Below are 22,072 nucleotides of genomic sequence, written 5' to 3' on the forward strand. Positions count from 1 at the left end.
GAGAGAACTGGTTTAGGACTCCTGAAGGCAGGGGGAGGAACTCGGTACAAACTGCCATAGGGGCGAGGCGGCTTACCTGTTTGGGTGGCGCTGACCCCTTCCGTGGCCGCAGGGGAGCAGGCGGGGGACATCCACCTCCTCAGCCTCTCCCTAGAGGCAGCTCATGGAGGCCACACACTGCTCGGTGGCTGAAGGCACAAGGATATGAGGTGACTATCCCAGCTAGCAGACACAAACCAGTAGGAAGTAATTTTAGATCATAGAAAAAAAATTTTTTTTTTAAACAGGGCCCTGCAAGTTCATACTTCCATAGAAAAATGCTCTAGTGAATCTGAAAATGGAGAAAATAACCCAACTTCCTTCCTTGGTAGTTTATTGCTCCCCTTACCTGTTTTTTTTTTTTTTTGGCCACAGCAAAATGGTTTTAGATCCCATCTGGTCTCCTGCCTTCTGTTAGTTAAAACCTAGAGATCCTTTGACTCAAACTGGTGTACCCCAGAATTTAACTCAGGAGATGCACTTTACAGAGGTAAGATTAGCTTAACACTACAGTTTATTTATAAAAACGCGGCTTACCTTTGCAAGCCTGTTCATTCATCACAGAACACCTGCACAGGAGGCCAAGTTTCCATTTTCTGGGAGCCGAATTCTCTGAACTTCCGAATACGTGTTACCCTGATGTCCAGTGAAGGCATCTTCTTCCTTGGGAATTGCTTTAAGGGTAACAGTGTTCTCCAGGTGAACAGTCCCTGGGGTTAGAGGGCCCTGTTTCTATGTTTCCGGGAGGATGCAGGCCTGCCGAGCGGAGGAGGGGCCTGCCGGCGCTGGGGAACCACGGCTACCATGGGGACACCTCAGAACCAAGACAGCAGTCTCCGTAGGCTTGAGGCAGACTACAGTCCTGTGATGGTTGCTCAGGGGCTCTCCCAAGTGTACAGAACTGGTTAAGGTTATAGCCCAGGACAGTTTCTCTACAGACCTGTTATTTTTAAAAATGAGCTTTAGATGAGGCCAGCCTGAGTTAAAAGCTTGTAAATTGCCGCTCTGAATCCGTAGACCATAACGGATGAAGCGGACAGGACCATAAGCCAGAGGCAGTGCTTTGTGGATTAGGTCACAGCTTCCTATCCTAGAAAATAGGCTCTATCTCCCCTCCTTCCAGGGAACCTGAGGTTTACAAAGGATAATACCATGGCATGTCCAAAGCATCGAATGTTCTCCTTCCGTATTGTGAGGATAGGGGCCAAGAGACATCCTTGTATTCTGTAGACCTTCAGACTTTTATGCATACATCACCTGTTCAAAAAAATTAGAGGCAGCACATGCCAGCTAGAAAATGGACATTGCAGAGAGATATTTACCCTCTGCCTAACAAGTCTGTACCTAACAAGGTGTGGTTATTTCAGTTGTCAAGCTTGCTAGACTAAATATTTCTGTTGGCTAGTCACTAAACCAAGATTACTTCACACTACCTTTTAATTTTTAAAAAATTTTTATTTTTGTTGGGGGGGGGGGCAGAGAGAGGAAGACACAGAATCCGAAACAGGCTCCAGGCTGTCAGCACAGAGCCCCATGCAAGGCTCAAACTCACGAACCATGAGATCACGACCTGAGCCAAAATTGGGACACTCAACCAACTGAGCCACCCAGGTGCCCCTCAAAACACTACTTAAAAAAAAATCCATTAAGACTTTTTATTCTCTTGCTAAAAATAAGTACCCAAGACAACTTCTATAAGTCCAAGAGGAAACATCAAACAAGCTGTTTGAAGCTGAGATCATATGCAAATAAATCTCAGTTTTGTAACTTAAGACAAACCACCCGCTGCTTAGTTTCTATGTGTTTACTATCACCTGCCAGCCTGTATTTGAAGACTTCTTTCAACGAAATTAGGGATTTGTGGACGAGGTTGAATTTCTGGAGTTCATGGTCTGATGAAAGGTACAGGGTAAGTGCTCCTACAGCTTCAGCAGGGGTTGGGCTTTCACTGGTTCTGTGGTGTGGTAATGATCTGCTCAGGCTGCTTACTGTGAATTATGGTTAACACCAACCCTGGGCTCTGTAGGCCAACAGGAGAGAAGGGTGTCTGAAATATCCACGAGGCTTTGGTTTGTATGCTTTGACCCTAAAATCCAAAAAAGGGGGGAAGGTAGGTTTTTCTTCACAACTAGGCCAACTTTCTTCTCTATCTGCCCCCACTTGTGGATCCTGAGCACTTAAAGGCAGGTGTGCTACCCACTGCAGAATCAAAAAATAAAACCCAACAGGACTCAGCTGAGAAGTCAGGCATTTCTTACAAACACACCTGCCCACTACCAGTGGGAATGAGTCCACAGCTGGTCTCAACACCACCCTGGTCAGAGTTAGACATAAAAGAAAAGCAATTTCAGATCATTCAGGAACCTTTCTGCATAAGCCCGGGTCAGGTTTCTCATTTGCTGGGGGGTAGTAGAAGAGTTTAAGATCAGACCTAGTTCAAATTCTGACATTAGCCACTTCCTTTTTTTTTTTTTTTTCAAGTATCAAATATTTTATTATCACTTTTTTGGTAACAGCTCTATTAAGAGACATTCACATCCCAAATAATTCACCCACTTTTTAAGTAAGCTCTACTCCCAACATGGAGCTTGAACTCATGACCCCAAGATCTAGAGTCCCATGCTCTTCTAACTGAGCCAGCCAGGCGTCCTGGCTACTTTTTAAGATCTTAGACAAGTTCTTTAACTTCTCAGTTTCTCCATTTGCAAAGCAAGGCAACATCTATTTCAGAATGCTAGAGAACACTAGAAAGCACTCGGCACAATACCTGGTCATAGTCAACAGCAAATCTGTAGTTAACCTTACTGGGGAGTCAGCAGCAAAGGTAGATCACTGCAAGGCTTTGAAGGTGCTCCTGTCCCCATGTGAAGAAAGGTACTACACCAGGCGCAGACACCCATTCATGCTGTACCCAAGTGAATTAGAAACTGGCTAGGACAATGTAAGCAAAAGCATTTTTTAAAATCTAATTTTATTCCTAAAGTTCAAATTAGCTAGCAGTAGCACTGAAAATACACTTTCACTATACAAAACAGTGTAAACTGATTACACGTGAATAAAGATTTTAACACACACACTTCTCTAATGAACGAAGCTAGAGGCAGCCCTTACTCTAAAAAGCTGTACCTGAACAGAAATGGACATACTGAGTCTAAGGCCCTGGCAGTTGACTATAGAATGTCCTTTGTTCCCAATTACGTTTAAACGCAGAAATAGCAACAATGTGGAAACTTACATTCATCAAATAGTAGCATTTAAAATATACATGACTAATAAAGTGAACATTAGAGAGGCCACTGCTCAGCGTGTGCCGTGTTGGCCACTTGTGGACAGTGATCTCATCCAAAGAACAGAAGTTTCAAACATCTGAGTAGTTTAAGTTAAAAATAGGATGAAGGAGAAATAAGAGAACAGGATAAGTGTTCTCCAAAGGGAGCAGTAGCTGACGCTGTAAGCAGTCTGACTTCGTCAGCAATTAGTGATCATGGACATGGGATGAAACCCAGCAAAACCTGGGAAACGGCTTGTCCACAGGCTGATAGGTGCATGGCATGGACCAATGTTGCCACAACTTAGGATCGAATCTTTCTGTCCCCAGTTAGTAGTGAAAATAATCTTTAAAAATAGTCTCAGCCTCTGAACAGTAAGTTTCCAGTCCCTTCTGTGCATTGAAATGTCTGGGATCAAGCTTGGGGCGAGCGTCCTGTCGGGAAGAACCTGGGCTTCAGGACTTGAACACATGCACGGCGCGCACCACGTACTGCCGGCAGATGGGACACTCGCTCATGCGCTTGCCGCACTTGGTGCAGGTGACCATGTGCCCACACTCGAGCAGGACACAGTCGATGACGGCGTCCATGCAGATACGGCACAGGCTGTCATCTTCCTCATCCTGCAGCTGCAGCCGCTCACCATCTGAAAGGCAACAGACAGCTGGGGCTGCAGGCACCGCGCTGCCCGACGGGCGCTCAGCAGGCATCTGGGGTGACCGCAGCGGCCGTCGAATGAGCCCAGGGTTGTAACTTCTCTGCACCCTCAGTTCCCTCTGCTGGAAATGGCAGTGATAATAATGTCTGTACCTCGTATTGTGGAGAATAAGTGAGAAATGCTTAAGGCCAGGTATGAAATGCCCAACAAATGTTACCTACTGATTTCTGTTTTTTAATCTGTATGTAACTCCAAGTGTTTGCGATAAGGATAAATTACTTCTGTAAGTGAAAATGAGGAGACCCAATGTTGTCCTACTAATGGGCCTCAGAGAGCACGACTGGAATTTCCAACCCAACTGTGTGGCCTTGGGAAAAGTCAGTGTCCAGAGCTTCATCTCAGTAGGACCTTTATTTCCACACTGATAGAAAAGTTATGAAGTACATCAAGCAGCCTGTACTTGGGGGAAAGTTTAGAAGTACCTCAAAAACCAACTGTATTCCTGGCCACCCAGGTACATTTGGAGTCTCTCTAACTTGAAATGGATAAGCCATCCTTGCTGTGTGGCCCAGGTTGGGTTCTGAGAAAATCCAACCTGGGTTAAGAAAAGTGCTGAATGAATTTTAAAAAGTGCACCTCAGCCTGAGATTTGTCCATGGAGCTATGGACACTGAGGCTTCCCTTTCTACAGCTTGTAGAGGGGATCAATATATCACGAATACAGTTAGAAAAGAAGAGGAATTCAACCTTCAAGGGCCAGTAGTCTCTGGATTTAAGAGAAATAACAATGCCACAATCAGGAGATTCTTGTAAACCAGGGGCTGGGGACAAAGGATGCATGGGATGAGACAATGGATGAGCCAATGGAGAAGACACTAGAGGGCTACTGAATCAATCAGAGTCTAGGCTTTGGTCCCCTCTCCTACATGGAAGTTTCTTTCCAACTCTTACAAGTTCTGAGCATAAAGCAGAGGAGCCAGGGTCTGTCAAGGGTATTAGGTAAGACTGTCGGGGTGAGTCTCAACCTAAGTGGCTTCAGCCAGTCAAACTAGGGAAGATTCCAGCTGTGCTCAAAACAAAATGAGTATTCCACAAACCTGGAGATTGGGCCAGGGAAAGGGTAAGCAGTGAATCAACTGAAAAAGGCACTTTGGCAAACGTGCACGTCACGGCTTCCTCTACCATAAACTCCTGGGGGGGTAGGGGTGAGGATGGCTACGCATGACCACTGTTCACCGTACGCAGCTGGCACTTACACTTGCTAAGTAAACGGGCTTCTCCCCTCACTGCGAGGATTCCATTTCCCAGCCAAGGCCTGGGACCTCTGGAGGCTCTGAGGATTAAGATCTGTGTATCTGCCACTGTGGCATCACCTTAGCAATAGGGATGCCATAACACTTACTGTGTATTCTGGGCATAAACCTGTTTATCAATAATTGCTGTATTATAAGCAGATTTAAAGACAAAAAACTCAAGATGGAAAAGTTAGTGATGGGAGGGCTGTTTAGATAGAAATAGTATTTGCCGGTCTAAACACCACTAAAATCTTTTCTCTTGCCTATAAACGCTCCATGGCTTGGCCCTGTTACTGGCTGAGAATTTCTGCTCCACGCTTCATCAGTCAATAGTTGAAGAATTCTTAACCTCAGCTTTTCACAACTTACACAGAAACCTGATGCTTGATGCTAAGAACTACTTAACATCTTGGCTGTAGAGAAGTTCTTTTTCCCAGTTAGGATTTAAAAGCTACCGAGCTAACCGAAGTACTGGCCTGCCAGAGGGGTCAGTGAGAAAACACGCATTTTTAGAGAGACAACAAATTTCATCAGACTTCTCACAAATTATGGCGAAGAAAACGAGACTGACAAACGATTCCCTAACTCACCTGCCATTAGTGATCTCAGAGCCAACATCACATAATAAACTTACTACTTAACAGATCAACAAACAGGTTCCTACATCTAATTCGCTCAATAAAAGGGTAGTTTTCGCCAAAAACGTGCCTTCACTGTGGCAGAAACAGCCAGTTTTTAAAAGCCAAAAGAAGGCTACCAGAGAGGCAAAAAAGAAAAAAAGAAACCTACATGACTTTTGGTTTTCTTCATTCTCTTTGTATAACCGGTTTACTTTCTCTACCAGCTCCCATTTCTCACAACAGCCAGAATAGTTGACAAAATTCCGAGCCAGGATCTCCTTCAGCTGCCGCACGCTCATCCCTTCCACCTCGTCAAGGCTCGACAGGTCAGAGAGCGAAGCTCTCACTCGCTTCTTGGAGAGGCCGGGCATCTGCAATCACAGAGGGCTTCCTGAGCTCCATTCCTGCAAGCACAGACCTCCCACAGCCAGGCGACTGCACGCGCCCCTCACCCCGCAGCCCCACTGCCCCCCCACCCCCGGCCCTGGTGTTCTTCCCAGACGTCGCGTCAGTTCTTGAAGTGTCTTCTAGATGATGCTACATTCAAACCAGAAGAAACATCCTGGGCTAATGTGGCACATGGCCGCATGGGCACTCTACCTGCCTGCCAGGTTCCCCTGTCAAGGAAACCAAATTTGACGGGAGCTCTCACCCGCTCCTCCAAGTTTTCTTCATCATCATCATCCTCATCATCCTCATCATCTTCGTCATCTTCATCATCATCATCATCTTCTTCTTCTTCTTCTTCTGTGTTTGCTGAAGCTATTTCACTTTGTACCTACACACATAATCGATCTCATCAGGTTAGGAACCCTATTATCCTAACGGCATCCACCCTGTTTGTCAATATTTATCACTGGAGAAAACCTTTCCCACAGATCCTCCCCGAGAATGACCCCAACACCTGGCATACTCCACAGTGACCTTGGGCTCCAAAGAGTTGGGCCCTACATAACTTCATAAACAACTTACCTTCCATAAAGTTATCTCAAAACCCATATTCCTTTGTGTGTGTGAATTTGTAAAACCTCACCAGAGTATTAACTCCCTGAGAAAGGTCCTGTCATGAAATGCCAAAGCCATAAGTATATGTAACTGCACCGCACTGTTCTCAAAGGACCTGCCAAGGCTGGTCTGAGACACAGAGACAAACTAAAGTTCCAGGTCCAGCCCAAGCGGCAGGGCCAATTGATTTGAAAGACTTCAATCCCACTACATCAAACTTAGACATTTTGACTCCAAAGAATGGTTTTTAGACTTCCTCACCGATGGCTGTTGCTGGTTCTAGTTTTCAGAAATGCCTCCACAATCAGAGGTACTCTTCTTCAGGAAGAGCACAGAGACCTTCAGCATGGGTTACGTGCCATCTTTCCTATCTTTCTCTTCAGACTTGATTTTGGCCATAGCTCTACAATACTCTAGGTCAGTTCCCAGCTTCAAACATTCCACCCCACTCACTGGTTCACACGCACCATGTCACAGCACCCAAAGACCCACACCTCCCAAGTGGGGTCCTATAACCAAAAATGGCACAAAAGTCAGAGGTGTCGTATGTTTGCATCATTATTATGCCAGCTCTCATTTGGAAAATAAAATTCCTAGCTTGGACTTCTCTACTTTATGACTATTTAGAGGTAGGTAGGCCCGATTTCCCTCTGCTTTTAACTGCTTTCTTCAGAGAAGAAAATTAAATGTGGAGAGAAGTGTTGAAAACAATCCATTCAGTATTTTGGAGTCATTCATACGTACAAACTGAATATTAATTACAAGCCCTTGCAGGTTATTCAAGCAGAATGCCCAAGGACCCCACTGGGACAATATTCTATGATGGCATTTCTCTGAAATTAGTAAATAATCACATCCTTTGACTAATTCAGATGGCTTTTTCCCATTATCTAAATTAGAATTAGAGCAATTTTACTGTCGCAAGGCAACGGGGCATTAGGTTAACTTACTGTATCGTGTACGTGGTCCCTGACAAATGAGCCTACAAACATTTATGCACTACTTTTCAGTCATTAGTTTAACAGCATTTCACGTCTTGGGAAACTGAAGCAACTAGAGTCAAGAGACTGCTGAGCTTCAGACAGCTGACTCTGGGGCTCCCTGCCACCGAGGCTCTGTGCCCCCCAGGAGAGCCCGCGTGCACAGGAGTCAGAGGTGTGTGCAATCTCTGCTCCCGCAGGGGCTCATGAAGCCGTAAAGACCCCCACCACATACGGCCGGGCAGACACACCAGGCCCTTGGGGGGATCCCAGCCTCGTACCTGTGCCAGCGCTCCAGATGCCAAGGTCCGGTCTCCACCCATAAGCTCTCCCTGAAACGAAGACACGGTAGCAGAAGGGGCTGTGTAGTTTGAAAAAAATGAATGTGTGAAAAAGCTAGAAGTCTGGGACTGTGAGGAATTCAGACTGCTCGTGTCCAAGTCATCCTCAGAGCCCAGCCCGCGGTGGCAGAGAACGAGATCTACCAAGTCTTCCTTCTCTCGACAGGTGTCAATGGGGATGTTTCGAAGAATGAGATACTGCCGGAGATCCTTGACTTTTAGTCGCATTAACTGTGGGCGCTGAAAGGCCGTCTCTTGTAGTAAGTGACAAGTGGAACATCTACGGAGATTGTCTTGTAGGACTGAACAGACGGAGCAAAAATCCTTCTTGCAGTCACAGCACACATGCTGGAGAAACAGAGACAAGAAGCAGTCAATGACAGCCACCTACAGGCCCCTGGGAAAGCACTAGTTTTCTTCCCGCCTTCTATAAAATTCAATTTTAGTTCTTCTAGAGTCTCCCATGGCACCTGGCTACTCTCATAGCCACTTCCGTGTTCCGAGGCCATGAAAATCGAAACACTCCCTGCTCAGGCAGTTTGGATTCACAGAAGTTCAAAAACAGCCCTTTAAGAAAAACACATACTTTTGTGTTAACGAATTAAAACCTTTCCACCCCTTGGTGCAAACATGTAATTAGCAGAACAGAGCTGACTCGAACCACGTGGAGCAGAAAGCACCACCACAAACTCTTCCTGCTCTTTTCCTATGTGAAATTCCCCATTTAAAGACCAGGTGGGCAGGGGACCCAACACAGGGAAAGGGAAAGAGAAAGACAAATGATCTCTCAAGGTTGTTCCAAGCAGAGGATCTCACTATTCTAGTCACCTGTACCCTGCCGAGGCCTAATCACACTCAAAGCCACTGCACAAGCAAAGCTTAGGGATGACATGAAGATGTGACCCTTTCTACTTGCTGCACTGTTCCCATCAGCTAACACCTTGTTCCCGAAGTGTTTCAGAGGACTGAACTGACGATCAAAGACTGAGATGGCCTCATAATATGATGGTGCTCAGAAAAAAGGACTTTCCGTCCTAGAGAAAATAAGTGTTGTAGCCCAACTGTTTCATGTTGAACCTCCACACAGTAGTTACCTTACACTTATTTCTTCACTTGAGTGAAGAATGTGGATAGGGATACATTTTTTGGAACACGAGGTCAGTTACAGTAAATCACCTCTGAACAAAACTGCAGACTAATGAAATCCCTTGCTCCAGAACATAAGCATCATCAGGAGGAATAAAGTTTACAGAGCTCAGAAGATGCCTGAGACGTGAGAGCAATACCTTGTCAGGACACTTGAGCAGTAATACAGTCCATTCAACTGAGCACTTTAAAAAAAAAAATTTTTTTTTATGTTTTATTTATTTTTGAGACAGAGAGAGACAGAGCATGAGCAGGGGAGGGCCAGAAGACACAGAATCTGAAGCAGGCTCCAGGCTCTGAGCTCTGTCAGCACAAAGCCCGACGTGGGGCTTGAACTCACAAACTGCGCGATCGTGACGTGAGCAGAAGTCAGACGCTCAACCGACTGAGCCACCCAGGCGCCCCTGAGCACTTTTTTTAAAGAGAGAGCGAGAGCACACTCCTGAGAGTAGGGGAGAGGGGCAGAGAGAGAGAGAGAGAGAGAGAGAGAGAAGGAGCATCTTAAGCAGGCTCCATCCTCAGCACAGAGCCCAACACAAGGCTCGATCCCACGACCCTGGGATCATGACCTGAGCTGAAACTGAGTCAGAGGCTCAACCGAGTTACCCAGGCACCCCTCAGGTTAATAAGAAATTTTTATATTTTTAGGGTGCCTGGGTGGCTCAGTCAGTTAAGCGTCTGACTCTTGGTTTTGGCTCAGATCATAATCTCATGGTTGTGAGTTCGAGCCTCACACCAGGCTCTGCACTGACAGCATGGAGCCTGCTTGGCATTCTCTCTCTCCCTCTTCTCTGCCCCTCCCCATCTCATGCTCTCTCTCAAAATAAATTAAAAAAAAAATTTTTTTTAAAGGTGGGAATGCTTTACATAAGGTAATAGTAAAAACTTAAAAAGTTTTCTTATTTTTCACAAAAAGATTCACTAGTATTCAAAATAACATACAATCAAGAATTGTGATGTTTCTATAGATAACATTTCATCCAACTCACCTTCTTTCTAAAGACTGAAAATGAAAGTCCACAGGCTTTGCAAACTATATTAGGCCCTTCCGTAGGTGCTGGTGGGTAAGTGGAAAAATCAGAGTTTGGTGCAAATCTGAATGGACCGGTGCCTCCTGCAAATCCTGACTGCTGGCCCCGGACAGCTCCAGTTCCCATGACTTCATTCAGCAGCCCACAGCATGAAGCCCACATAGACGTGGCACCCGCCTGGAAAGGGACACAAGTAGAGACCACAGTTGAAAGCTGAGTGGAACCTGGGCTCTCTAGGAACTTCTGGGAATGCCATTCTGGAGAGGCTCATTTGCCCTGAGTAACTTCGAGATTATTCTTTTAATTGAGGCAAAATTGGTATATAATGAATTTTGGATGTACACAATTTAATACCTGGATGCACTAGAAAGCAATCACAAGTCCGGTTACCATCCATCACCATACAACTGAGCTGCTTCACCCATTTCGCCCATCCTCTTACCACCCTCCCCCCCTCACCCCCGCCGCCAGTAACCAGCAGTCTGTTCTCTGTGTATCTGTGAGTGTGTCCATTTGTTTTGTTTTTTAAATTCCACATGTAAGTAGAATCATACAGTATTTGTCTTTCTCTGCCTGACTTATTTCCCTTAGCATAATTCCCTCAAGGTCCAACTGTGTTGTTACAAATGGGAAGATTTCCTTCTTTTTTACAGCTGAGTAGTATTCCATTGTATGCATTAACCACATAATATCCATCATTCACCAATGGACACTTAGGTGTTTTCCTATGTTGGTTATTGTGATAATGCTGCAGTGAACATAGGGGTTGCACAGATCTTTTTGAATTAGTGTTTTCATATTCTCCAAATCAATACCCAGAAGTGGAATAGCTGGATTATGGTATTTCTAATTTTTCAAGGACTCTCCACACTGTTTTCCATAATGGCTGCACTAATTTACATTCCCGCCAACAGTGTACTAAGGTTTCCTTTCCTTCACATGCTCTCCAACACATATTTCTTGTCTTTTTGATAATAGCAATTCTAGTAAGTGGGAGGCAAGATCTCACTGTGGTTTTGAAAGATTATTCTTTTAAGCATCACAAATTTAAGCTCTTTGGAAAGAAATCATTTTTTGGTGTTTTCAAAGAATACTTGGCAATGGGTAAAATCATGACACATCATTAAACAAAAGGAAAAGATACAACATATACCCAATTTTGTAAAAAAAAAAAAAAAAAAACCCAAAAAACTCCACACACACTGAAACAGATACACGTGCATGCACACACATGAATGACTGAACAGAAGTACAGGCTGTGTGACACGTGGGATATGCTTACACCAAAATAACTGCTTGTTGCTTATCTGAAATTCAAACTTAACTGAGCATCCTGTCTTCCATCTGGCAACCTTCAACTGGTGACCACTGCACTAGATAGCACAGCAGAACGGCTAAACGTCCAACTTCGGCTCAGGTCATGACCCTGCAGTTTGCGAGTTTGAGCCCCACACTGGGCTCTCTGCTGTCAGCGCAGAGCTCACTTCAGATCCTCTGTCCCCCTCTCTGTCCCTCCCCCACTTGCATGCATGCTTTCTCTCAAACATAAACATTTTTTTAAATATATAAATTCAAATTACTTAATTTCATTAAACTTCTGTTCTCACTCACAGCCATGCCTAATAAACTATGGCATATAAAATTTTTTAATTTTTTTTAAATGACTGGGAAAAACATCAAAATGCCAACTGAAGCTCTGGTTTTTAATGTAATTTGTATACATTTATTTTCTCCAGTTTTTCTCTACTTTCCAAACTCTTTAAAAAGAATACATTGCTTTGACACTAAAAATATATTTTTATGGGGTGCCTGGGTGGCTCAGTCGGTTAAGCGTCCGACTTCAGCTCAGGTCACGATCTCACGGTCCATGAGTTCGAGCCCCGCGTCGGGCTCTGGGCTGATGGCTCACGGCCTGGAGCTGGCTTCCGATTCTGTGTCTCCCTCTCTCTCTGCCCCTCCCCCGTTCATGCTGTGTCTCTCTCTGTCTCAAAAATAAATAAACGTTAAAAATAAAAAAAATAATAAATTTGTAAAAAAACATATTTTTATAAAAGCAGTGATCCTATCTTTTCAAACGGAAAATACTAAACACAATTTCTGATGACTGGATAACCATCATGACCTTCCAGGGTGTAAGGATTATTTGTCACTCCATTGAATGTCCTGATATTAACGTATTGCCTTTTGGGTTTTTCTCTAGTCTCTTCCCTTTCTGAGAGGCACCACTGCTAACATTATACTCACCTCCAGCAACCCCCTTTATTACTGCAGACTCACAAAGCTGACAGCCAAGCATGTCAGAAGTATATATGAAAATATATTTTCAGTGAGGGCTCAAGGTACTTTCCCAAACAAAAGTATAAAAGCTGTAGTGTTTGGAACCAATGAACTTTGTGCCCCTTGTCCTAATTCTTAAGCATATTCTAGACTCTAGATAATGTGATAGGTAATGGAAGTCCAGGTGGATGAGATCTGATTAGTTAAAATGGCCACATAGTTCCATATTTTATTATCTAACTCTATCAAACATTTGTTATTTGTCCAACAAGCTCTTAAAAATGTTTTTTCTAAACAACCTCAAAAGGCTATTTAGAATGCTACAGAAGGATCATGCTATTCTTGCTACTTCCCACAAGTAATGCTACATTAAATATAGGGAAAGGAGAAGGTAAAGCAATAGGAAACCACAATACAGGGTTCAAACAGTCTCAAGTAGCAGGGTCACTGACTTGAGTATTATATGGCTTCACACCCTATAATTCTAGAGAAACAGTGATGCCTTTAAAAGTCAGGTTAATGGGGCGCCTGGGTGGCTCAGTCAGTTAAGCATCCGACTTCAGCTCAGGTCATGATCTTGAGGTCCGTGAGTTCGAGCCCCGACAGCTCTGTGCCGACAGCTCAGAGCCTAGAGCCTAGAGCCTGTTTCGGATTCTGTGTCTCCCTCTCTCTCTGACCCTCCCCCATTCATGCTCTGTCTCTCTGTCTCATAAATAAATAAATGTTAAAAAAAAATAAATAAAAGTCAGGTTAAATTATAATTAATAGTTCATACCTTTAAACAAATATATACCTCAGGCTTGAGAGCCACAGTATGTTTAAACATAAAAATATGAAAATCCAGGGGCGCCTGGGTGGCTCAGTTGGTTAAGCCTCCGACTTCAGCTTAGGTCACGATCACGCGGTCCGTGAGTTCGAGCCCCGCGTCGGGCTCTGGGCTGACGGCTCAGAGCCTGGAGCCTGCTTCCAATTCTGTGTCTCCCTCTCTCTCTGCCCCTCCCCCGTTCATGCTGTGTCTCTCTCTGTCTCAAAAATAAATAAACGTTAAAAAAAAATGAAAAAAAAAATGAAAATCCGAATTTATTAAGTTCACTGAAAGTGAGTGTTCTTTTCTGTGGGGAGCACAGCACAGTGTATAGAGGTGACAAGTCCATCTAGTTACCGTGCTACAAACCTGAACCTAATGTAACATTGCAGGTCAATATCAATAAAATTGTAAAAACACATTTTAAATGAAGCATTCTTTTAGCAAAAGATTTATCCTCAGTGCTTTAAACAACGAGCTCTTGGGGTGCCTGGCTAACTCACTTGGAAGAGGATAGGACTCTTGATCTCCAGGTTGTGAGTTTGAGCCCTACACTGGGCACAGAGATTACTTAGAACACACACACACACACACACACACACACACACACACACACACACACGAGTTCTAAAAACTGAAAATGTTTTTAAAAATTCAATTTGCAGTATGCCTGAAACTAATATAATACTGTGTTAATTATAATGAAATTAAAAATACATAAAATAATGGTTTTCAAGTTTACCATTGGGGGGATAAATATAATTTGCACGTAACATTTTTGGGAAGGAAATACCTCAATTGCAGAAAGCACCACTGGGATAAACTCTTCTTCATTCCAGGAGTTTAAAGAAATAAAGTTCTCAGTAAGCTTCTGCTTCCTGCTGACCTAGCTACAATAGTTAAACAGCTGTGTTGGCTTTTATCCATAACCCTTCTGATTCCTGGTGATGTGCCTCCGCAAACAACTGCAAGTTCCTTGTGGACATGACTCCCTCCTTGCACAACATCTACTCCACCACGACTGAGAAGAAAATAACCGTGTAGAAGGTTTCTTCATATTACCTCTTTAAAGGCAATGTAATATTACATTTTGCATGCTACCCAGAAAGATCCAATTGCATCTTTTTGAGAAAGTATTAAAGGTAAGAAGGACTCTAACCTAGCAGGCACGAAATCTCAGATGTGAGCTCAATAAAAAGCAGCACTGTCACATTTTGTTCCTTCTACCAGAAAGCAGTTTTACAAGAGTTAAGGAAGGATACACACTTTCAAACCATATAAATGAGTAGAATCATCACAATTCTAGGCTGCAAATATTCACAGCTCTTATGAATAGAAGGATTTATTTTGGGAAAACAGGTAGAATCCCTATACGTATATCAATATTGGGAGTAACAACTTTCTCCTCCTCATTTCTATAAAGGGGAGGGAATTTCCTCTTCATTCCCCAGAAGGGAAAAGAATGAAAAGAACACTCCTATCTTCTTTTGGTCATCACACTACAAAATAAAAAAGCTCAAGCCAACCCCCAAAGTGTTGTCCCAGGCAAAAATATGTTGCTACAACCTAATATTTAGTATAATTCAGCCACAGACCATAGGAGAGGGAAAGAAGAAACACCAAAAAGAACTAGGTCTCAGCCTCATCAGCACTGAGAACTTAGACAAAATTTCCCAATAATACTCACACTTCAGGGTGACCCTACCTACTTAGACTATTATCTTCTGACAATAGCATTTGCAATACTCCAGCCTTCTTCAAAGTTCAGAGATTTGCAATCGTGGAAGCCCCAGGCACTAATTTTACTTGAAGGACCTTTCTTTCCCATCCAGCGTATTTTTAAAAATTAACTTCCATTTCCCCCTTAAACCCCACGTTTTCTGGCACCCCAGTGCTGAAGTGCAGATGATCTCTCTTCAGTGATTCGATCTCCCCAACTTCTTGGGAGCGGGGATTTTTAGTTCTGTTCCAGGGGGCTGCTGCCTTGGTCTCCTGCTAGGAAACTGCACAGGCCTATGACATGGTCCTGAAAACAGTGGTTGGACTCAACAGGGGAACCTTAAAAAAATACCGATGCCTGGGTCCCAGCCCAAGATTCTTAACTGGTCTGGGTATAGCCTGACGCATCAGAATTTTTTTAAAGATTTATTATTTTTTTTTTAAGTAATTTCTACCCCCAACTTACGGCTTGAACTCACAACCCGGAAACTAAGAGTCACATGCTCCCCTGAGCCAGCCAGCCAGCCCCCACCCCCCCCCACCAGAATTTTTTTAAGTTCCCCACTTGATTCAAATTACAGCAAAGGTTACAAGGTTAACACCTGCTCAGTTTAGGCCATTTCTGTTTCCTGTCTACAGGGTTTCAGCTGGAAAACCGCTCTCAGCAGAGTGCTGACGAAAAGAGGCTGTGGTTACTTCCAAAGCCTGTACCTCTCCAGTTCCAGGACCAAGACCTCAGCCAAATGCTCCTCATAATCTGTGGATAATTTTTCCCTGCAGGAGTAGGACATGCCTCCCTCCCCTGTTTCCTCTCCCTCTATGGTCTCCCCTAGTCCCTTCACAAAGGATCGGCTGAGTTTTTAACAATTTTATCTAATTGTTATATTAGTTCCTTTCCACATATTGGCCTGGAACTTTTGTTGAAATTTGGTGCCTTCTTTCATTTTTAATTTATTCCGTCATTTTATTTACTCTTTGCTTTTTGGCCCCAACTTTTTATTTCCCAAAGTACTCCTCTCCATATTTTCTTGTGTGAAATCCCCAACACTGGGAGAAAGAAAATGATTTCTGGGTCAAAAGCAGCCCTTGTTCAAACTATTTTTGTCCTTCACCTGCAAGTTGAAGAATCCATCCAGAAGGTGGATCCCCCCCCAGGCTTGTTGAACTCCATTTCCTTGCCCCCTTTAGTATGCTTCATCTTCCAGCACTTTCCCTTAACATCCCAATTTCCTCAATATTTTCTGCACGTCCCCTCAGGGCACAGGCATTCCTACCTCACAACTGACACCTTGATGTTCACCTAATAATGCTTGAAGTGTCCTGCACCAATTTTTCCCCTCTCAAATCTGTCCAGATTTTGTTACTACTTGGGGTAACAGTCCCAATTTTTGAGTGACAGAATCTATAAAAGCAATTAGGAAAGTATTTCAGAGAGCACTTTCCCAAGTTTACTGAACGTGGGCTCTTGAAGGGGGGGGTGTGGAGAGGGAACATGCCAATTGATCCTCTGAGCTCTTGACTCTGCCTCTATGTCCCTGGAGCCCAGTTCCCGTGTCTCATAAGGTATCAGCCAAAGAGCTTCCCTCTTTTTGCATCTTCCCTTTAAAAGCTTTAGATTTAGAGACCCAGGCTCATGTTCTTTCCCACGGTCTTCCCTATCCTTTAAGATCTGCCACCAGTTTAAGCAGCCTGCATTCCCTTATTTTTCCTTTATTCATTCTCTGTTCACCTTTCGGTAGTAAGACTGAAGCATATTTTCCAAACTATTCCACTTCCTCCTAGATTTTCTGAGCAAACCTAATTCCTAGACAGCATACAAGGCACAGCCCTTTGGCTTTTAAATTTGCATTAAATTCACTGAGTTGTTACTCTGCCCCCATTCCAAAAAGGTGTGATATTTACACCTTTTTTATGCCATTCATCTTTTGCTTATTGAAACAATATTTAATATTTAATATTTACGCCATTCATCTTTTGCTTATTAAAACAAAAAGCTACCCTTCCGTGAGTGAAGCCAAAGTCTGGATTTCTGAAAACTACAGCTATGATCTGGGCTTATGTGACTAACAATTCTAAATCCTACTTGGGACCATGGCTGAGAGCAAGACTCTACAGGCTAAACTACATGAATCCGAGAGGTTGGAAGGAACAATCTGTAAAGATGGCAACATTTCTTCCCTGGACCATAAATGTAGTTCAGAAATGGAGACTAACTGAACAAAACAACTATCTACCTATGCCTGGCACAAAACTTACTCAGGGAATTTAACTGTGTTTGCAGTTTATTTTCTACTCCTCAATGACTAGTGAAAATAAATGATTTTCATGATAATCTAAGCCCTTTCCTACATACCCCCTTAGGCCAAAATTGCTCCTGAATAGAATACTCATGGGACATGGCCTGCCTGGCTTGTATTAGCTAAGAACTAGGTATCATACTAAAAACTTACATGCTCCGTGGTAAAAAAAAAAAAAAAAATCAAATTCTAAAGCCTCCTCTGAACTGGCCCAGACACCTAGATCTCATGTTATTCTGGTATCCAATGCCAGTTTTTGTGTTTTTTCCAAAGCCAGTACACCAAGATTTGGGGGTGAAGGGGGGCAATAATGACTTTTTTCACTCCCAATTTGGAACTAATTAAGAAATAATACAAACAGAAATTTAAACGTTTGCTTTACTTACACCAATTTGAAAGCATGACTTTAGCTCTGTCGCCTATTGGTCTTGTTAACAGGCCAGTCACCAGCACAGCAGACCAACAGTTGCTTGTCGTCTAGTTGACCACAATGCCACCACCCCATAGGAAGACAGATCTGAGAAAGTTCCAGAAAGTACCGTTTGGTTCCTGTGCTAAAACTTACCTACATAAAAGTTCTCTTCTTTCTCTGATAGCATAAATGCTGAAAGTGTTTGCCTTATATTGTTCCTTCCTAGAGGATGAGTTAGAAAGTATCTTCCCTCTGTAGGAGTACAGAGGAGGGGAGTGTATCCACAAATCTAAACAATTTGCATGCAAGTGGGACTGAGTTTCCAGTGCTCTGACATTTATTTCCATGAGACACACCAATTTTATAAGCACTCTCTCAGATTCCTCAGATTCACACAATATAAGCCCACTCTGAATCATTTCAGTCAACAAAAGCAAGAGGAAACATGCTGTATCTTTGCAAAACCAAAAGCCCAGCCTTTTTTCTGGCAGAGTGCCAGAGTTTTCAAATGGCTTCAAGGTTCAACCATCTTTGAGAGACAGAGAGAGAGAGAGAGAGAGAGAGAAAGAGAAAGAGAAAGAGAAAGAGAGATCTAATGTGCTTTTAGAATCCCTGCGGAGGTAAAATAATTCCAAAATGCTCAATTAAAAAATGTTTGCTGCAAATTTTGAATCCTATTCTAAACCACATCAGGATGTGATCCCTTTTAATGATTCCACCAAATATAATAGTAACTAGGCAAACTACAATGAAGAATTTAAAAAGCCATGCTGGTTTCCATGAAGACTAAATGACAGCCAATGAGAGAGAAAGTTGATGGATTTGAAAATAGCAGAAAACTAACGATCATAGTCTAAATCATTTTTTAAAATAAGCTCTATGCCCATCATGGGGCTTGAACTCACGACCCTAAGAGTTGCATGTTCCACCAACTAAACCAGCCAGGCACCCCTTTATCATTTGCTTTTGATTAAAACAGGTAAAGAGCAATAATAATGCCATCTCCTAGGAGTTGCTTGCCATAACTCTCAATTAAATACATTATACAGTTACCTCCAGGTTTCAGACTGAAGAATATTACTTTTCTTGGATGTTGTATGAAGCTAACTAGGACCAAGCAGGAATTCAATTCTTCCACCAAGGAAAGTTTCGTCAGAGAATTCACTCACCATATGTGTTGTTTTCAACTCCCAACAATTTTGTTTGCTAAAACTCAACGTCCTTGTGTTAAACAACATGAAAAGATATTTCAAACCTCACCACTAGTGATGTAAAATAAGTTTTACAGTTTCCTGTAGAACTTAGGACTACCAGAAGAAACAAAGCAAAGCAGAAGAAACAGTTGAGATAATTATCAAAAATCTTTAACCTATTTAGAGCCACATGAGAAGAACATGCTCCTTAAAATGTGGGAAGATTTCTTATGGAAACCGCAACTGAAATAAAATTTGCAGAAATTCTGCCTTTTTAATTATCAACTAATCAGACCATACACCACAAAGGAGGAAATTCTACATCCTAAATTCTGATAGTCTAAATAGACTGGTGTCTATTTAGGTCTCCATTTTGCTTCAAAAAATATCTATCTTTGCTACATTTTTACCTGCCACCAAACCTTGTTTCTAAAATTTCGATTCAGCAGTATCTTCCACTTCAACTGATTTTAAAGAACTTGATTAAAAAGTTCAATACTGGACCTGTCCCTACTTCTTTTCCTTCCACATCTAGTTCACTGATGGGCCACAAATTTAATACTTCTCAAGATACCGACATTCTTTGAGAATATCTACACACACACACACCCCTATTTTGTTTCTGAATCTTAACAGAGCAAGATGATAATTTTCAGGGAAGATAGCTAGTTTTAGGTATTTTAATAGGCATTCTAAGTTAAAATATTTTATAACTATACCAGGAAGTTAAAAATAAGGTGTTAGGGACACCTGGGTGGCTCAGTCGGTTGGGCATCCAACTCCTGATTTCAGCTCAGGTCATGATCTCATGATTTGTGGGTTTGGGCAGTGAGGAGTCTGCTTGGGATTCGCTTTCTCCCTCGCGCTGCCCCTTCCCTGCTCATGCTCTCTGCCTCTCAAATCAAATAAATTAAAACAAAAATGTGAATAAAAAAGGTCTTACAATATCTTCATACTTTCACACACTGTTCGCAAAGTTATCTATTTCTGGGCACCTGGGTGGCTCAGCCGGTTAAGCATCTGACTTCGGCTCAGGTCATGATCTCGCGGTTAGAGAGTTTGAGCCCCCTCGTTGGGCTCTGTGCTGACAGCTCGGAGCCTGGAGCCTGCTTCGGATTCTGTGTCTCCCTCTCTCTCTGTCCCTCCCCTGCTCACTCTTTCTCTCTCTCCCTCTCAAAAATAAACATTAAAAAAAAAAAGTTATCTATTTCCAAAAATCTTCCTTATTTCCTGAGGCCAGAAACATCCTTTCTTGCTCCAGAGCATTTAGGATTTGATACCTTCCATCATACTCTGCTTTGTAATGTGGTTGAGAAGGTCTTTTCTCTCTAGATTGGCAAACTCCTCAAAGGTGGACTGCATTTTCAATTACTTCAACTCAGCAAGTGTCCCTCGTACCAACACACAATATTTGCTGAAATTTCTCTAGCCGCCTGACACTCCCTATCAATCTCCCACGGTCCATCTTTGAGGTTTTTTTTGTGAAGGTTCTGTTTGAAGCCAGCAGTTCCCGGTTATTTTCCTTACCCACAACGAGCACACCTCTTCACTGGGATTAATGAAATCGTCTAGGTCTGAAACAGGATCACCTTACCCCACTTGGTCGGAGTTCAGCTAACGAATCAATACCTGGATTGACTGTCGTACACAGAGCTCTGTAGAACTCTCGGCGCTCAAGTTGAGAAAATCAGCTCCCAAAAGTAGGCCAGAGTCTCCCCGCTTCCCCTTTTCCTTAAACTTCTCACTCACTGATGTTCCCACGCTCTCACACCCACCTTGAAGAACTCAAGCTGTCAAATTACTTGCTGCGTACCTAGTGGCGAAGCAGACACATCCAGTTTGCTAGCGCTCTAGGTCACGGCCCCAAAGATAAGCCCGAAATCCCTCGGAAGGGCGCCCCGAGGCGTTTCTAACCTGTTAGCCTGGCCCCAGCCTCACGACTCCCCACACTAACTCCTTTTCCCTTCGTCCTGCAGTTCGCATCCTGCGACGGTCCCGTCGTGTTCCCGACATCTGGGTTAGTTCAAGGACTCGGGACGGGAGAGGGCACGCTGTGGGCAAAAGCATGGAGGGCTGAGGCGGGAACTAGGGGGTCTGCCTCAGGCCCCCGAGGGAGAGGACAGGGCCAGGAGCAAAGACGGGCCCACCAGGCTTGAGCGCGGGGGCCTCCCGGCCTCTCCCCCCTCCTCAGGCTCGCTGCAGGGAGGCGCTGTGGGAGCCGGAGAGGTCCCAGAGCCCAGGATCTCCGCTCCGGGCCGGGAAGGGCCCGGACGCCGGCCCGGGACGCCCCTCAGCGGAGCTCTCCGAGGTGCCGGCGGGGTTCACCTCTGAGGCTAAAGGAAGGCACTTCAGGCGTCCCGGCCAGTTAGGAGAGGCGAGGAGGAACTGCCCGGCCCCACCGGCCTCTCACCTTCATGGCCGCGACCGCCGCGTCTCGGTCGGCTCTGCCGGGGAACTAAGCACCATAGCAGCTCCTCGCACAGCCGCCCTCCTTCCTTCTGGGCGGCGATTACGGCGCCTCCCGCGGCGACCTAGCGTCCCGACGTCAGGGGCGTAGTCGCGCCCGCCTCACGCCCCCAGGAAGAGCGCCGAGCGGCGGCGGAGTCGGCCAATCCGGAGCCAGTCCTCGGGGGGCCGGTCACCAGAGCCAATGAAGTGGCGGGAGCGGGGCGGGGCCTCTGGCCTGCCGGGTAGGCGGAGGAAGACTTCATTCCGCCCGGCGCTGAGCTGGGCGGGTCTGGGCGTTGGCGGGCGGTACCCGCCGGGGCGGATTTCTTGGTTGGGTCGTTGAAATAGGAGTCAGCGTCCCCTGAGGAACCTGTGTAAGCGGAGATTTAGCTTTGGGGCTCGGTGATGAAGTCTCCAGGGCTGAGAAGGCAGGAAGGGGCGTGGTAAATTTGAAAGTAGGTTTGAAGGCTTTTTTTTTTTTTTTTTTAAATAGCAGTCGGAGCAGCACCTCTGGATTTCCTCCCGGGACGTTGAATC

The 22,072-nt window shown here is 44.2% G+C and overlaps 1 protein-coding gene across 5 annotated transcripts; it reads right to left on the reverse strand.

Annotated features, from left to right (window-relative positions):
- Positions 1 to 2,529: 2,529 nt before the first annotated feature.
- Positions 2,530 to 21,588, reverse strand: RNF34 (ring finger protein 34). Of its 5 annotated transcripts, XM_047088161.1 has the most exons (7): positions 21,498 to 21,585; positions 21,002 to 21,138; positions 10,343 to 10,561; positions 8,148 to 8,555; positions 6,534 to 6,659; positions 6,051 to 6,252; positions 2,530 to 3,954 (listed from the first exon to the last, which is right to left on the reverse strand). In XM_047088161.1, the coding sequence occupies exons 3-7, from the start codon at positions 10,544 to 10,546 to the stop codon at positions 3,764 to 3,766; spliced, it is 1,131 nt and encodes a 376-aa protein (XP_046944117.1). In that variant the 5' UTR covers positions 10,547 to 10,561; positions 21,002 to 21,138; positions 21,498 to 21,585; the 3' UTR covers positions 2,530 to 3,763. The 5 variants fall into 5 exon arrangements, with proteins under 5 accessions (XP_046944117.1, XP_046944116.1, XP_046944118.1 ...); XM_047088160.1 differs by lacking the exon at positions 21,002 to 21,138 and having other exon boundaries at positions 21,498 to 21,588; XM_047088162.1 differs by lacking the exons at positions 21,002 to 21,138; positions 21,498 to 21,585 and adding an exon at positions 17,869 to 17,979.
- Between the last annotated feature and the right edge of the window lie 484 nt (positions 21,589 to 22,072).

This window comes from Lynx rufus, unplaced genomic scaffold (assembly GCF_022079265.1).
Source record: "Lynx rufus isolate CCGP_SWC_20201006 ecotype Redwood Valley unplaced genomic scaffold, mLynRuf1.p SCAF_24, whole genome shotgun sequence".
NCBI lineage: Eukaryota > Metazoa > Chordata > Mammalia > Carnivora > Felidae > Lynx > Lynx rufus.